Source organism: Oncorhynchus clarkii, chromosome 12, assembly GCF_045791955.1.
Source record: "Oncorhynchus clarkii lewisi isolate Uvic-CL-2024 chromosome 12, UVic_Ocla_1.0, whole genome shotgun sequence".
NCBI classification, from domain to species: Eukaryota; Metazoa; Chordata; class Actinopteri; order Salmoniformes; family Salmonidae; genus Oncorhynchus; species Oncorhynchus clarkii.
The window spans coordinates 96035120-96054292 of NC_092158.1; the positions used below are offsets into that span (position 1 = coordinate 96035120).

Sequence of the window (19173 nt, forward strand, 5' to 3'; positions counted from 1 at the left end):
TATAACCAGACCTGAACTATAACCTGACCTGAACTACAACCAGACATGAACTATAACCAGACCTGAACTACAACCAGACCTGAACTATAACCAGACCTGAACTATAACCAGACCTGAACTATAACCAGACCTGAACTATAACCAGACCTGAACTATAACCAGACCTGAACTATAACCAGACCTGAACTACAACCAGACCTGAACTACAACCAGACCTGAACTACAACCAGACATGAACTAGAACCAGACCTGATCTGCAACCAGACCTGAACTATAACCTGAACTACAACCAGACCTGAACTACAACCAGACCTGAACTATAACCAGACCTGAACTACAACCAGACCTGAACTACAACCAGACCTGAACTACAACCAGACCTGAACTATAACCTGACCTGAACTATAACCTGAACTACAACCAGACCTGAACTATAACCAGACCTGAACTATAACCAGACCTGAACTACAACCAGACCTGAACTACAACCAGACCTGAACTATAACCTGACCTGAACTATAACCAGACCTGAACTATAACCAGACTTGAACTATAACCTGAACTATAACCAGACCTGAACTACAACCAGACCTGAACTACAACCAGACCTGAACTACAACCAGACCTGAACTATAACCAGACCTGAACTATAACCAGACCTGAACTACAACCAGACCTGAACTATAACCAGACCTGAACTATAACCAGACCTGAACTATAACCAGACTTGAACTATAACCTGAACTATAACCAGACCTGAACTATAACCAGACCTGAACTACAACCAGACCTGAACTACAACCAGACCTGAACTATAACCAGACTTGAACTATAACCAGACCTGAACTATAACCAGACCTGAACTATAACCAGACCTGAACTATAACCAGAACTATAACCAGACCTGAACTATAACCAGACCTGAACTACAACCAGACCTGAACTACAACCAGACCCGAACTATAACCAGACCTGAACTATAACCAGACCTGAACTATAACCTGAACTATAACCAGACCTGAACTATAACCAGACCTGAACTATAACCAGAACTATAACCAGACCTGAACTATAACCAGACCTGAACTACAACCAGACCTGAACTATAACCAGACCTGAACTATAACCAGACCTGAACTATAACCAGACCTGAACTACAACCAGACCTGAACTATAACCTGAACTACAACCAGACCTGAACTATAACCTCACCTGAACTACAACCAGACCAGAACTATAACCAGACCTGAACTACAACCAGACCCGAACTATAACCAGACCTGAACTATAACCAGACCTGAACTATAACCAGACCTGAACTATAACCAGACCTGAACTATAACCTGAACTATAACCAGACCTGAACTATAACCAGACCTGAACTATAACCAGAACTATAACCAGACCTGAACTATAACCAGACCTGAACTACAACCAGACCTGAACTATAACCAGACCTGAACTATAACCAGACCTGAACTATAACCAGACCTGAACTACAACCAGACCTGAACTATAACCTGAACTACAACCAGACCTGAACTATAACCTCACCTGAACTACAACCAGACCAGAACTATAACCAGACCTGAACTACAACCAGACCAGAACTATAACCAGACCTGAACTACAACCAGACCTGAACTATAACCAGACCTGAACTACAACCAGACCTGAACTACAACCAGACCTGAACTACAACCTGACCTGAACTATAACCAGACCTAAACTATAACCTGAACTACAACCAGACCTGAACTATAACCTCACCTGAACTACAACCAGACCTGAACTATAACCTGAACTACAACCAGACCTGAACTATAACCTCACCTGAACTAGAACCAGACCTGAACTACAACCAGACCTGAACTATAACCAGACCTGAACTATAACCAGACCTGAACTACAACCAGACCTGAACTATAACCTGAACTACAACCAGACCTGAACTATAACCTCACCTGAACTACAACAAGACCTGAACTATAACCTGAACTACAACCAGACCTGAACTATAACCTCACCTGAACTATAACCAGACCTGAACTAGAACCAGACCTGAACTACAACCAGACCCGAACTATAACCAGACCTGAACTAGAACCAGACCTGAACTATAACCAGACCTGAACTACAACCAGACCTGAACTAGAACCAGACCTGAACTACAACCAGACCTGAACTATAACCAGACCTGAACTATAACCAGACCTGAACTATAACCAGACCTGAACTAGAACCAGACCTGAACTATAACCAGACCTGAACTATAACCTGAACTTCAACCAGACCTGAACTACAACCTCACCTGAACTACAACCAGACCTGAACTACAACCTCACCTGAACTACAACCAGACCTGAACTACAACCAGACCTGAACTACAACCTCACCTGAACTACAACCTCACCTGAACTATAACCAGACCTGAACTATAACCAGACCTGAACTACAACCAGACCTGAACTATAACCTGAACTACAACCAGACCTGAACTACAACCAGACCTGAACTATAACCTGAACTACAACCAGACCTGAACTACAACCAGACCTGAACTATAACCTGAACTACAACCAGACCTGAACTACAACCTGAACTACAACCAGACCTGAACTACAACCAGACCTGAACTATAACCAGACCTGAACTATAACCTGACCTGAACTATAACCTGAACTACAACCAGACCTGAACTACAACCAGACCTGAACTATAACCTGAACTACAACCAGACCTGAACTATAACCTGAACTACAACCAGACCTGAACTATAACCTGAACTACAACCAGACCTGAACTACAACCAGACCTGAACTATAACCAGACCTGAACTATAACCAGACCTGAACTATAACCAGACCTGAACTATAACCTGAACTATAACCAGACCTGAACTATAACCAGACCTGAACTATAACCTGAACTACAACCAGACCTGAACTACAACCAGACCTGAACTATAACCAGACCTGAACTATAACCAGACCTGAACTATAACCAGACCTGAACTACAACCAGACTTGAACTACAACCTGAACTACAACCAGACCTGAACTACAACCAGACCTGAACTATAACCTGAACTATAACCAGACCTGAACTATAACCTGAACTATAACCAGACCTGAACTATAACCAGACCTGAACTACAACCAGACCTGAACTACAACCAGACCTGAACTATAACCTGAACTACAACCAGACCTGAACTACAACCAGACCTGAACTATAACCAGACCTGAACTATAACCAGACCTGAACTATAACCTGAACTACAACCAGACCTGAACTACAACCAGAACTGAACTACAACCAGACCTGAACTATAACCTGAACTACAACCAGACCTGAACTACAACCAGACCTGAACTATAACCAGACCTGAACTATAACCAGACCTGAACTATAACCAGAACTGAACTATAACCTGAACTACAAACAGACCTGAACTACAACCAGACCTGAACTATAACCAGAACTGAACTATAACCAGACCTGAACTACAACCAGACCTGAACTATAACCTGAACTACAACCAGACCTGAACTACAACCAGACCTGAACTATAACCAGACCTGAACTATAACCAGACCTGAACTATAACCTGAACTACAACCAGACCTGAACTACAACCAGAACTGAACTACAACCAGACCTGAACTATAACCTGAACTACAACCAGACCTGAACTACAACCAGACCTGAACTATAACCAGACCTGAACTATAACCAGACCTGAACTATAACCAGAACTGAACTATAACCTGAACTACAAACAGACCTGAACTACAACCAGACCTGAACTATAACCAGACCTGAACTATAACCAGACCTGAACTACAACCAGACCTGAACTATAACCTGAACTACAACCAGACCTGAACTACAACCAGACCTGAACTATAACCAGACCTGAACTATAACCAGACCTGAACTACAACCAGACCTGAACTATAACCTGAACTACAACCAGACCTGAACTACAACCAGACCTGAACTATAACCTGAACTACAACCAGACCTGAACTACAACCAGACCTGAACTATAACCTGAACTACAACCAGACCTGAACTATAACCAGACCTGAACTACAACCAGACCTGAACTATAACCAGACCTGAACTACAACCAGACCTGAACTATAACCAGACCTGAACTACAACCAGACCTGAACTACAACCAGACCTGAACTATAACCAGACCTGAACTACAACCAGACCTGAACTATAACCTGAACTACAAACAGACCTGAACTATAACCAGATCTGAACTATAAAAGGACCTGAACTACAACCAGACCTGAACTACAACCAGACCTGAACTACAACCAGACCTGATCTATAACCTGAACTAGAACCAGACCTGAACTATAACCAGACCTGAACTACAACCTGAACTACAACCACACCTGAACTACAACCAGACCTGAACTATAACCTGACCTGATCTATAACCTGAACTATAACCAGACCTGAACTACAACCTGAACTACAACCACACCTGAACTACAACCAGACCTGAACTATAACCAGACCTGAACTATAACCTGAACTACAACCAGACCTGCACTATAACCTGAACTATGACCTGAACTAGAACCAGACCTGAACTATAACCAGACCTGAACTACAACCTGAACTACAACCAGACCTGTACTATAACCAGACCTGAACTATAACCTGACCTGAACTATAACCTGAACTACAACCAGACCTGTACTATAACCAGACCTGAACTATAACCAGACCTGAACCATAACCAGACCTGAACTATAACCAGACCTGAACTACAACCAGACCTGATCTATAACCAGACCTGAACTACAACCAGACCTGAACTACAACCTCACCTGAACTACAACCAGACCTGAACTATAACCAGACCTGAACTACAACCAGACCTGAACTACAACCTGAACTACAACCAGACCTGTACTATAACCAGACCTGAACTACAACCTCACCTGAACTACAACCAGACCTGAACTATAACCAGACCTGAACTATAACCAGACCTGAACTATAACCAGACCTGAACTACAACCTGAACTACAACCAGACCTGTACTATAACCAGACCTGAACTATAACCTGACCTGAACTATAACCTGAACTACAACCAGACCTGTACTATAACCAGACCTGAACTATAACCAGACCTGAACCATAACCAGACCTGAACTATAACCAGACCTGAACTACAACCAGACCTGAACTATAACCAGACCTGAACTATAACCTGAACTACAACCAGACCTGAACTACAACCAGACCTGAACTATAACCAGACCTGAACTATAACCAGACCTGAACTATAACCTGAACTACAACCAGACCTGAACTATAACCAGACCTGAACTATAACCAGACCTGAACTATAACCAGAACTGAACTATAACCAGACCTGAACTACAACCAGACCTGAACTACAACCAGACCTGAACTATAACCAGACCTGAACTACAACCAGACCTGAACTATAACCTGAACTACAAACAGACCTGAACTATAACCAGATCTGAACTATAAAAGGACCTGAACTATGACCAGACCTGAACTACAACCAGACCTGAACTATAACCAGACCTGAACTACAACCAGACCTGAACTATAACCTGACCTGAACTACAACCTGAACTACAACCACACCTGAACTACAACCAGACCTGAACTATAACCTGACCTGATCTATAACCTGAACTAGAACCAGACCTGAACTATAACCAGACCTGAACTACAACCTGAACTACAACCACACCTGAACTACAACCAGACCTGAACTATAACCTGACCTGATCTATAACCTGAACTAGAACCAGACCTGAACTTAACCAGACCTGAACTACAACCTGAACTACAACCACACCTGAACTACTACCAGACCTGAACTATAACCTGAACTACAACCAGACCTGCACTATAACCTGAACTATGACCTGAACTAGAACCAGACCTGAACTATAACCTGACCTGAACTATAACCTGAACTACAACCAGACCTGCACTATAACCTGAACTATGACCTGAACTAGAACCTGACCTAAACTACAACCAGACCTGAACTACAACCAGACCTGAACTATAACCTGACCTAAACTACAACCAGACATGAACTATAACCTGACCTGAACTATAACCTGAACTACAACCAGACCTGAACTACAACCAGACCTGAACTACAACCAGACCTGAACTATAACCAGACCTAAACTACAACCAGAACTGAACTACAACCAGACCTGAACTATAACCTGACCTGATCTATAACCTGAACTACAACCAGACCTGAACTACAACCAGACCTGAACTACAACCAGACCTGAACTATAACCAGACCTGAACTACAACCAGACCTGAACTACAACCAGACCTGAACTATAACCAGAACTGAACTACAACCAGACCTGAACTATAACCTGACCTGATCTATAACCTGAACTATAACCAGACCTGAACTATAACCTGACCTGATCTATAACCTGAACTATAACCAGACCTGAACTATAAGCAGACCTGAACTATAACCAGACCTGAACTACAACCTGAACTACAACCAGACCTGAACTATAACCAGACCTGAACTATAACCTGAACTAGAACCTGACCTGAACTATAACCAGACCTGAAATAGAAGCAGACCTGAACTATAACCAGACCTGAACTATAACCTGAACTATAACCAGACCTGAACTACAACCAGACCTGAACTATAACCTGACCTGATCTATAACCAGACCTGAACTATAACCAGACCTGAACTACAACCAGACCTGAACTACAACCAGACCTGAACTATAACCAGACCTGAACTATAACCTGAACTACAACCAGACCTGAACTACAACCAGACCTGAACTATAACCAGACCTGAACTATAACCTGAACTACAACCAGACCTGAACTATAACCATACCTGAACTACAACCAGACCTGAACTATAACCAGACCTGAACTACAACCAGACCTGAACTATAACCAGACCTGAACTACAACCAGACCTGAACTATAACCAGACCTGAACTACAACCAGACCTGAACTATAACCAGACCTGAACTATAACCAGACCTGAACTACAACCAGACCTGAACTATAACCAGACCTGAACTATAACCAGACCTGAACTATAACCTGACCTGAACTACAACCAGACATGAACTATAACCAGACCTGAACTACAACCAGACCTGAACTATAACCAGACCTGAACTATAACCAGACCTGAACTATAACCAGACCTGAACTATAACCAGACCTGAACTATAACCAGACCTGAACTATAACCAGACCTGAACTACAACCAGACCTGAACTACAACCAGACCTGAACTACAACCAGACATGAACTAGAACCAGACCTGATCTGCAACCAGACCTGAACTATAACCTGAACTACAACCAGACCTGAACTACAACCTAGGTCTGGTTCTAGTGCAGGTCTGGCTGGTTCTAGTTCAGGCCTAGTTGTAGTTCAGGTCTGGTTATAGTTCAGGTCTGGTTATAGTTTAGGTCTGGTTATAGTTTAGGTCTGGTTGTAGTTCAGGTCTGGTTATAGTTCAGGTCTGGCCAGACCCAGACCTGAACCAAATCCAGACCTCAACTAGAACCAGTCCTGAACTAGATCCAAACCTGAAATAGATCCAGACCTGAACCAGACCATAACTAGAATCAGTCCTGAACTGAACCAGACAATTTTCATTGTTGAATGAAAACCATTCAGTGTTCTTGTGTGTGTGTGTTTATGTGTGTGTGTGTGTGTGTGTGTTTATAGTGTCCAGAGAGTTGCCTGTAGAGGAAGAGACCAGCCAGACCCAGCTACACCACAGGAGCAGTGAAGAGCACTACACTTACACTAACACACCCTGGAGGATTTACCTGAGGAAAGAGGTACACACACTAACACACCCTGGGAGATTTACCTGAGGAAGGAGGGGCCCACACACTAACACACCCTGAGAGATTTACCTGAGGAAGGAGGGGCCCACACACTAACACACCCTGGAGGATTTACCTGAGGAAAGAGGTACACACACTAACACACCCTGAGAGATTTATCTGAGGGAAGAGGTACACACACACTAACACACCCTGAGAGATTTACCTGAGGAAGGAGGGGCCCACACACTAACACACCCTGAGAGATTTACCTGAGGAAGGAGGGGCCCACACACTAACACACCCTGGGAGATTTACCTGAGGAAGGAGGGGCCCACACACTAACACACCCTGAGAGATTTACCTGAGGGAAGAGGTACACACACTAACACACCCTGAGAGATTTACCAGAGGAAGGAGGGGCCCACACACTAACACACCCTGGGAGATTTACCTGAGGAAGGTATCAATCAGTCACAATCAGTCATGATCCTTCAAGACAATTAGGAACAAGTCAAATAATTGTTTGTCCAACCAATGAGCTCATTCCAAGTCTTGATATTGTCTATGTTGATGGTGTGGTACTGCAGGTGTTCTACCCTAAAGACAACTTCAACACTCCTCTGTTGCTGGAGCTGCTGTTCAGACAGATAGTCCACGACACCTTCTCAGAGGCCTGCATCCGCATCACTCAGGAGGAGAGGACCAAGATGAAGGCTATGTTTGGTACCAACCATTAGAACCACCACAAAACACCATCAAAACAAAACCAAACACCATCAAACCACTACAACCCACCACAACCCACCACACAACACCACAACCCACCACACAACACCACAACCCACCACACAACACCACAACCCACCACACAACACCACAACCCACCACACAATACCACAACCCACCACAACCAACCACACAACACCACAACCCACCACACAACACCACAACCCACCACACAACACCCCAACCCACCACGCAACACCACAACCCACCACAACCCACCACACAACACCACAACCCACCACACAACACCACAACCCACCACAACCAACCACACAACACCACAACCCACCACACAACACCACAACCCACCACACAACACCACAACCCACCACACAATACCACAACCCACCACAACCAACCACACAACACCACAACCCACCATATAACACCACACAACACCACAACCCACCACACAACACCACAACCCACCACACAACACCCCAACCCACCACGCAACACCACAACCCACCACACAACACCACAACCCACCATATAACACCACACAACACCACAACCCACCACACAACACCACAACCCACCACACAACACTACAACCCACCACACCACACAACACCACACCACAACCCACCACACAACACCACAACCCACCACATAACACCACAACCCACCACATAACACCACAACCCACCACACAACACGACAACCCACCACATAACACCACAACCCACCACAAAACACCACAAGCCACCACACAACACCACAACCCACCACACAACACCACAACCCACCACATAACACCACAAACCAGAGGCTGCAGTCATTGTAGCTGGGGATTTTAACAAGGCTAATCTGAAAACAAGACTCCCTAAATTGTATCAACATATCGATTGCGCAACCAGGGCTGGAAAAACCTTGGATCATTGTTATTCTAACTTCCACGACGCATATAAGGCCCTGCCCCGCCTTCCTTTCGGAAAAGCTGACCACGACTCCATTTTGCTGATCCCTGCCTACAGACAGAAACTAAAACAAGAAGCTCCCACGCTGAGGTCTGTCCAACGCTGGTCTGACCAAGCTGATTCCACACTCCAAGACTGCTTCCATCACGTGGACTGGGATATGTTTCGTATTGCGTCAGATAACAACATTGACGAATACGCTGATTCGGTGTGCGAGTTCATTAGAACGTGCGTTGAAGATGTCGTTCCCATAGCAACGATTAAAACATTCCCTAACCAGAAACCGTGGATTGATGGCAGCATTCGCGTGAAACTGAAAGCGCGAACCACTGCTTTTAATCAGGGCAAGGTGACTGGTAACATGACCGAATACAAACAGTGCAGCTATTCCCTCCGCAAGGCTATCAAACAAGCTAAGCGTCAGTATAGAGACAAAGTAGAATCTCAATTCAACGGCTCAGACACAAGAGGTATGTGGCAGGGTCTACAGTCAATCACGGACTACAAGAAGAAAACCAGCCCAGTCACGGACCAGGATGTCTTGCTCCCAGGCAGACTAAATAACTTTTTTGCCCGCTTTGAGGACAATACAGTGCCACTGACACGGCCTGCAACGAAAACATGCGGACTCTCCTTCACTGCAGCCGAGGTGAGTAAAACATTTAAACGTGTTAACCCTCGCAAGGCTGCAGGCGGCATCCCCAGCCGCATCCTCAGAGCATGCGCAGACCAGCTGGCCGGTGTGTTTACGGACATATTCAATCAATCCCTATACAAGTCTGCTGTTCCCACATGCTTCAAGAGGGCCACCATTGTTCCTGTTCCCAAGAAAGCTAAGGTAACTGAGCTAAACGACTACCGCCCCGTAGCACTCACTTCCGTCATCATGAAGTGCTTTGAGAGACTAGTCAAGGACCATATCACCTCCACCCTACCTGACACCCTAGACCCACTCCAATTTGCTTACCGCCCACATAGGTCCACAGACGATGCAATCTCAACCACACTGCACACTGCTCTAACCCATCTGGACAAGAGGAATACCTATGTGAGAATGCTGTTCATCGACTACAGCTCGGCATTCAACACCATAGTACCCTCCAAGCTCGTCATCAAGCTCGAGACCCTGGGTCTCGACCCCGCCCTGTGCAACAGGGTACTGGACTTCCTGACGGGCCGCCCCCAGGTGGTGAGGGTAGGCAACAACATCTCCACCCCGCTGATCCTCAACACTGGGGCCCCACAAGGGTGCGTTCTGAGCCCTCTCCTGTACTCCCTGTTCACCCACGACTGCGTGGCCACGCACGCCTCCAACTCAATCATCAAGTTTGCGGACGACACAACAGTGGTAGGCTTGATTACCAACAACGACGAGACGGCTTACAGGGAGGAGGTGAGGGCCCTTGGAGTGTGGTGTCAGGAAAATAACCTCACACTCAACGTCAACAAAACTAAGGAGATGATTGTGGACTTCAGGAAACAGCAGAGGGAACACCCCCCTATCCACATCGATGGAACAGTAGTGGACAGGGTAGTAAGTTTTAAGTTCCTCGGCATACACATCACAGACCAACTGAATTGGTCCACTCACACAGACAGCATCGTGAAGAAGACGCAGCAGCGCCTCTTCAACCTCAGGAGGCTGAAGAAATTCGGCATGTCACCAAAAGCACTCACAAACTTCTACAGATGCACAATCGAGAGCATCCTGTCGGGCTGTATCACCGCCTGGTACGGCAACTGCTCCGCCCACAACCGTAAGGCTCTCCAGAGGGTAGTGAGGTCTGCACAACGCATCACCGGGGGAAAACTACCTGCCCTCCAGGACACCTACACCACCCGATGTTACAGGAAGGCCATAAAGATCATCAAGGACAACAACCACCCGAGCCACTGCCTGTTCACCCCGCTATCATCCAGAAGGCGAGGTCAGTACAGGTGCATCAAAGCTGGGACCGAGAGACTGAAAAACAGCTTCTATCTCAAGGCCATCAGACTGTTAAACAGCCACCACTAACATTGAGTGGCTGCTGCCAACACACTGACTCAACTCCAGCCACTTTAATAATGGGAATTGATGGGAAATGATGTAAAATATATCACTAGCCACTTTAAACAATGCTACCTAATATGTTTACATACCCTACATTATTCATCTCATATGTACATACTGTACTCTATATCATCTACTACATCCTTATGTAATACATGTATCACTAGCCACTTTAACTATGCCACTTTGTTTACATACTCATCTCATATGTATATACTGTACTCGATACCATCTACTGTATCTTGCCTATGCTGCTCTGTACCATCACTCATCCATATATCTTTATTTACATATTCTTTATCCCCTTACACTGTGTATAAGACAGTAGTTTTGGAATTGTTAGTTAGATTACTTGTTGGTTATTACTGCATTGTCGGAACTAGAAGCACAAGCATTTCGCTACACTCGCATTAACATCTGCTAACCATGTGAATGTGACAAATAAAATTTGATTTGATTTGAACCACCACACAACACCACAACCCACCACACAACACCACAACCCACCACACAACACCACAACCCACCACACAACACCACAACCCACCACACTACACCACAACCCACCACACAACACCACAACCCACAACATAACACCACAAACCACCACACAACACCACAACCCACCACACAACACTACAACCCACACCACAACCCACCACACAACACCACAACCCACCACACTACACCACAACCCACCATACAACACCACAACCCACCACACAACACTACAACCCACCACACAACACCACAACCCACCACACAACACCACAACCCACCACACAACACCACAACCCACCACATAACACCACAACCCACCATACAACACCACGAGCCACCACATAACACCACAACCCACCACACAACACTACAACCCACCACAAAACACCACGACCCACCACACAACATCACAACCTACCACATAACACCACAACCCACCACAAAACACCATCAAACCCCATAAAACACCACAAACTATTAGAACCATCATTACTCAGTGTCTGTCTGTCTGTCTGTCTGTCTGTCTGTCTGTCTGTCTGTCTGTGTGACTGTGTGACTGTGTGTGTGTGTAGTGGAGCACCAGGTGGGTCAGGATGGAGCCACACAGGATGAGAGTGTGAAGAAGAAGATCGTGACGATGGCCAGAGACTCCTGGGAAATATATTTCTCACGACTCTTCCCTGCCTCGGTGAGTGTGTCTCTGTGTGTGAGCCTATATACCGTAGCTATATCTGGGGTAGCTCCACCCAGTACTCCTACCCGGGTCCAGCGACTGTCAACACAACACATTACACATTGGACGTCGCTAGGTGTTGGGTAGAGGTCGCTAGGTGTTGGGTTGAGGTCGCTAGGTGTTGGGTTGAGGTCGCTAGGTGTTGGGTTGAGGTCGCTAGGTGTTGGGTTGAGGTCGCTAGGTGTTGGGTTGAGGTCGCTAGGTGTTGGGTTGAGGTCGCTAGGTGTTGGGTTGAGGTCGCTAGGTGTTGGGTTGTGGTCGCTAGGTGTTGGGTTGAGGTCGCTAGGTGTTGGGTTGAGATCGCTAGGTGTTGGGTTGAGGTCGCTAGGTGTTGGGTTGAGGTCGCTAGGTGTTGGGTTGAGGTCGCTAGGTGTTGGGTTGAGGTCGCTAGGTGTTGGGGTGAGGTCGCTAGGTGTTGGGTTGAGGTCGCTAGGTGTTAAGTTGAGGTCGCTAGGTGTTGGGTTGAGGTCGCTAGGTGTTGGGGTGAGGTCGCTAGGTGTTGGGTTGAGGTCGCTAGGTGTTGGGTTGAGGTCGCTAGGTGTTGGGTTGAGGTCGCTAGGTGTTGGGTTGAGGTCGCTAGGTGTTTGGGTAGAGGTCGCTAGGTGTTTGGGTTGAGGTCGCTAGGTGTTTGGGTTGAGGTCGCTAGGTGTTTGGGTTGAGGTCGCTAGGTGTTGGGTTGAGGTCGCTAGGTGTTGGGTTGAGGTCGCTAGGTGTTTGGGTTGAGGTCGCTAGGTGTTTGGGTTGAGGTCGCTAGGTGTTGGGTTGAGGTCGCTAGGTGTTGGGTTGAGGTCGCTAGGTGTTGGGTAGACGTCGCTAGGTGTTGGGTAGAGGTCGCTAGGTGTTGGGTAGAGGTCGCTAGGTGTTGGGTAGAGGTCGCTAGGTGTTGGGTAGAGGTCGCTAGGTGTTGGGTTGAGATCGCTAGGTGTTGGGTTGAGATCGTTAAGTGTTGGGTTGGGGACGCTAGGTGTTGGGTTGGGGACGCTAGGTGTTGGGTTGAGGACGCTAGGTGTTGGGTTGAGGTCGCTAGGTGCTGGGTTGAGATCGCTAGGTGTTGGGTTGAGGTCGTTAAGTGTTGGGTTGAGGACGCTAGGTGTTGGGTTGAGGACGCTAGGTGTTGGGGTGAGGTCTCTAGGTGTTGGGGTGAGGTCGCTAGGTGTTGGGTTGAGGACGCTACATAACTGTGTGTGTTGACAGAGTGTGTGTGTTGCAGGGCAGTGTGGGTACTGGGGTGCAGGTGGTCTCATAACTGTGTGTGTGTGTGTGTGAGCCTGTGGATGTTGACAGAGTGTGTGTGTTGCAGGGCAGTGTGGGTACTGGGGTGCAGGTGGTCTCATAACTGTGTGTGTGTGTGAGCCTGTTGATGTTGACAGAGTGTGTGTGTTGCAGGGCAGTGTGGGTACTGGGGTGCAGGTGGTCTCTGTGTCTCATCGAGGCATCAAGCTGCTGAAGATGGTGAGAAGCAGCGCTGTTGTCCCAGACTACTTCAGAGTGCTACACCCTTACAGGTACACACACACACACACACACACACACACACACACACACACACACACACACACACACACACACACATTAACACACACACACACACAAATCAAATCAAAAATCAAATCAAATGTATTTATATAGCCCTTCGTACATCAGCTGATATCTCAAAGTGCTGTACAGAAACCCAGCCTAAAACCCCAAACAGCAAGCAATGCAGGTGTAGAAGCACAGTGGCTAGGAAAAACTCCCTAGAAAGGCCAAAACCTAGGAAGAAACCTAGAGAGGAACCAGGCTATGAGGGGTGGCCAGTCCTCTTCTGGCTGTGCTGGGTGGAGATTATAACAGAACATGGCCAAGATGTTCAAATGTTCATAATTGACCAGCATGGTCAAATAATAATAAGGCAGAACAGTTGAAACCGGAGCAGCAGCACGGCCAGGTGGACTGAGGACAGCAAGGAGTCATCATGTCAGGTAGTCCTGAGGCAAGGTCCTAGGGCTCAGGTCCTCCGAGAGAGAAAGAAAGAGAGAATTAGAGAGAGCACACTTAAATTCACACAGGACACCGAATAGGACAGGAGAAGTACTCCAGATATAACAAACTGAACACACACACACACACACACACACACACACACACACACACACACACACACACACACACACACACACACACACACACACACACACACACACACACACACACACACACACACACACACACACACACACACACACACACACGGGGCCGCAGGTAGCCTAGTGGTTAGAGTATTGGGCCAGTAACCCGAAAGGTTGCTGGATCGAATCCCCAAGCTGACAAGGTAAAGATCTGTTTGTTTCTGTTTTTGTTTCCATAGTTACGCGGACATCCTGTTTGTGTCCATTCCATCTAAGAACATGTTGGAGTTTAACCTGACCAACGAGAAGCTGATTCTGTTCTCCGCCAAGGCTCCACAGGTTAAACACATGGTGGACTACTTCATCACAGAACTGAAGAAGGTGAGACAGGTTAGACAGGTTAGAGGGTGAGACAGGTTAGACAGGTTAGAGGGTGAGACAGGTTAGACAGGTTAGAGGGTGAGACAGGTTAGATAGGTTAGAGGGTGAGACTGGTTAGAGGGTGAGATGGGTTAGAGGGTTAGACAGGTTAGAGGGTGAGACAGGTTAGAGGGTGAGACAGGTTAGAAGGTGAGTCAGGTTAGAAGGTGAGACAGGTTAGAGGGTGAGACAGGTTAGAAGGTGAGTCAGGTTAGAAGGTGAGACAGGTTAGAGGGTGAGACAGGTTAGAGGGTGAAACAGACAAGAGGGTGAAACAGGTTAGAGGGTGAGACAGGTTGGAGGGTGAAACAGGTTAGAGGGGGAGACAGGTTAGAGGGTGAGACAGGTAGTGTAAAACAGGTAGAGGGTGAGACAGGTAGATGGTGAGACAGTTTAGGGGGTGAGACAGGTTAGATGTTATAACAGGTTAGAGGGTGAGACAGGTTAGAGGGGGAGTCAGGTTAGAAGGTGAGACAGGTTAGAGGGTGAGACAGGTTAGAAGGTGAGTCAGGTTAGAAGGTGAGACAGGTTAGAGGGTGAGACAGGTTAGAGGGTGAAACAGACAAGAGGGTGAAACAGACAAGAGGGTGAGACAGGTTAGAGGGTGAGACAGGTTGGAGGGTGAGACAGGTTAGAGGGTGAGACAGGTTGGAGGGTGAAACAGGTTAGAGGGGGAGACAGGTTAGAGGGTGAGACAGGTAGTGTAAAACAGGTAGAGGGTGAGACAGGTAGATGGTGAGACAGTTTAGGGGGTGAGACAGGTTAGATGTTATAACAGGTTAGAGGGTGAGACAGGTTAGAGGGGGAAACAGGTTAGAGGGGGAAACAGGCTAGAGGGTGAGACGTGAAATAGGTTAGAGGGTGAGATAGATTAGAGTGTATAACAGGTGAGAGGGTGAGACAGGTGAGAGGGTGAGACAGGTTACAGGGTGAGACAGGTTAGAGTGTATAACCGGATAGAGAGTGAGACAGGTTAGAGGCTGAGACAGGTGAAACAGGTTAGAGGGTGAAACAGGTTAGAGGGTGAAACAGGTTAGAGGGTGAGACAGGTTAGATGTTATAACAGGTTAGAGGGTGAGACAGGTTAGAGGGTGAGACAGGTTTTAGGGTGAAACAGACTATAGGGTGAGACAGGTTAGAGGGTTAGACAGGCTAGAGGGTGAGACAGTTTAGAGGGTTAGACAGGTTAGAGGGTGAAACAGGCTAGAGGGTGAGACAGGTTAGAGGGTTAGACAGGTTAGAGGGTTAGACAGCTTAGAGGGTGAAACAGGCTAGAGGGTGAGACGTGAAATAGGTTAGAGGGTTAGACAGGTTAGAGGGTGAGACAGGTTAGAGGGTGAGACACGTTAGAGGGTTAGACAGGTTAGAGGGTTAGACAGGTTAGAGGGTGAAACAGGCTAGAGGGTGAGACGTGAAATAGGTTAGAGGGTTAGACAGGTTAGAGGGTGAGACAGGTTAGAGTGTATAACAGGTGAGAGGGTGAGACAGGTGAGAGGGTGAGACAGGTTACAGGGTGAGACAGGTTAGAGTGTATAACCGGATAGAGAGTGAGACAGGTTAGAGGGTGAGACAGGTGAAACAGGTTAGAGGGTGAAACAGGTTAGAGGGTGAAACAGGTTAGAGGGTGAGACAGGTTAGAGTGTATAACAGGATATAGGGTGAGACAGGTTGGAGGGTGAAACAGGTTGGAGGGTGAGACAGGTTAGAGGGTGAAACAGGTTAGAGGGTGAGACAGGTGAAACAGGTTAGAGGGTGAGACAGGTTAGAGGGTGAGACAGGTTAGAGGGTGAGACAGATTAGAGGGTGAGACTGGTTAGAGAGTGAGACAGGTTGGAGGGTGAAACAGGTTGGAGGGTGAGACAGGTTAGAGGGTGAAACAGGTTAGAGGTTGCAACAGGTTAGAGGGTGAGACAGGTTAAAGGGTGAGACAGGTGAAACCGGTTAGAGGGTGAAACAGGTTATAGGGTGAGACAGGTGAAACAGGTTAGAGGGTGAGACAGGTTAGAGGGTGAGAGGTGAAACCGGTTAGAGGGTGAAACAGGTTAGAGGGTGAAACAGGTTAGAGGGTGAGACAGGTTAGAGGGTGAAACAGGTTAGAGGGTGAGACAGGTGAAACCGGTTAGAGGGTGAAACAGGTTAGAGGGTGAGACAGGTGAAACAGGTTAGAGGGTGAGACAGGTTAGAGGGTGAGAGGTGAAACCGGTTAGAGGGTGAAACAGGTTAGAGGGTGAGACAGGTTAGAGGGTGAGACAGGTAGGAAAGTGATTGTGTTCATTCAACAGGACTCCAGGCTTCACTCTACAACCTGATAGAAAGGATGGACACATTATCACCCTTTTTCTGCGTCCAGATTGATTTGGACAAATGGGATGTTTTTTCCCCAGGACTCTGAGTATGTGGTCGCAGTGAGGAACTACATCACAGAGGACAGAACTCTGCTCAGCTTCCACAAGGGAGACATCATCAGATTACACAGCGTGGAGGGGCTGGAGGAGGGTGAGACACACAGACATACACACACACACAGCTACACACACGTCCCCATTGTGTTAGCTGTGTTGCTCATTGTATTGTGTGGTGTAGGCCGATGCTACGGCTGCATCGTCAGGAAGAAGGTCATGTTGCTGGAGGAACTAAAGAGAGATACTCCTGAGTTTGGTGGGTGGGGCCTGTGTGTGTGGTTGACCTGCATGTGACTAACACCCCGTCGTGTTTGGTTGTGTTCTGGTTGCTGTGTGAGGAAACAACTAGGATTCAGACTGGGCTGTTGTTGGGACTGTCTAGTCCCACTGAGCTAAAGTCTGGATTCAGACTGGGCTGTTGTTGGGACTGTCTAGTCCCACTGAGCTAAAGTCTATATTCAGACTGGGCTGTTGTTGGGACTGTCTAGTCCCACTGAGCTAAAGTCTATATTCAGACTGGGCTGTTGTTGGGACTGTCTAATCCCACTGAGCTAAAGTCTGGATTCAGACTGGGCTGTTGTTGGGACTGTCTAGTCCCACTGAGCTAAAGTCTGGATTCAGACTGGGCTGTTGTTGGGACTGTCTAGTCCCACTGAGCTAAAGTCTGGATTCAGACTGGGCTGTTGTTGGGACTGTCTAATCCCACTGAGCTAAAGTCTGGATTCAGACTGGGCTGTTGTTGGGACTGTCTAGTCCCACTGAGCTAAAGTCTGGATTCAGACTGGGCTGTTGTTGGGACTGTCTAGTCCCACTGAGCTAAAGTCTATATTCAGACTGGGCTGTTGTTGGGACTGTCTAGTCCCACTGAGCTAAAGTCTATATTCAGACTGGGCTGTTGTTGGGACTGTCTAGTCCCACTGAGCTAAAGTCTGGATTCAGACTGGGCTGTTGTTGGGACTGTATAGTCCCACTGAGCTAAAGTCTGGATTCAGACTGGGCTGTTGTTGGGACTGTCTAGTCCCACTGAGCTAAAGTCTATATTCAGACTGGGCTGTTGTTGGGACTGTCTAGTCCCACTGAGCTAAAGTCTGGATTCAGACTGGGCTGTTGTTGGGACTGTCTAGTCCCACTGAGCTAAAGTCTGGATTCAGATTGGGCTGTTGTTGGGACTGTCTAGTCCCACTGAGCTAAAGTCTGGATTCAGACTGGGCTGTTGTTGGGACTGTCTAGTCCCACTGAGCTAAAGTCTGGATTCAGACTGGGCTGTTGTTGGGACTGTCTAGTCCCACTGAGCTAAAGTCTGGAGGTCTCAGACATGTTTCCTGACTGTGAACAGTCTGTCTGTCTGTCTGTCTTGCCCCTTCTTAAAC

The 19173-nt window shown here is 47.1% G+C and overlaps 1 protein-coding gene across 1 annotated transcript in view; it reads left to right on the top strand.

Moving 5' to 3' along the window:
• The window catches only part of LOC139422612 (unconventional myosin-XV-like), a 188449-nt gene that overhangs the window by 147032 nt on the left and 22244 nt on the right, over positions 1-19173 (top strand). Inside the window, exons 42-48 of the mRNA XM_071173758.1 lie at positions 7774-7889; positions 8468-8603; positions 12713-12828; positions 14260-14378; positions 15221-15362; positions 17786-17897; positions 17985-18059. Of these exons, the coding sequence (XP_071029859.1) occupies positions 7774-7889; positions 8468-8603; positions 12713-12828; positions 14260-14378; positions 15221-15362; positions 17786-17897; positions 17985-18059 (816 nt within the window). The remainder of the gene's footprint in view (positions 1-7773; positions 7890-8467; positions 8604-12712; positions 12829-14259; positions 14379-15220; positions 15363-17785; positions 17898-17984; positions 18060-19173) is intronic.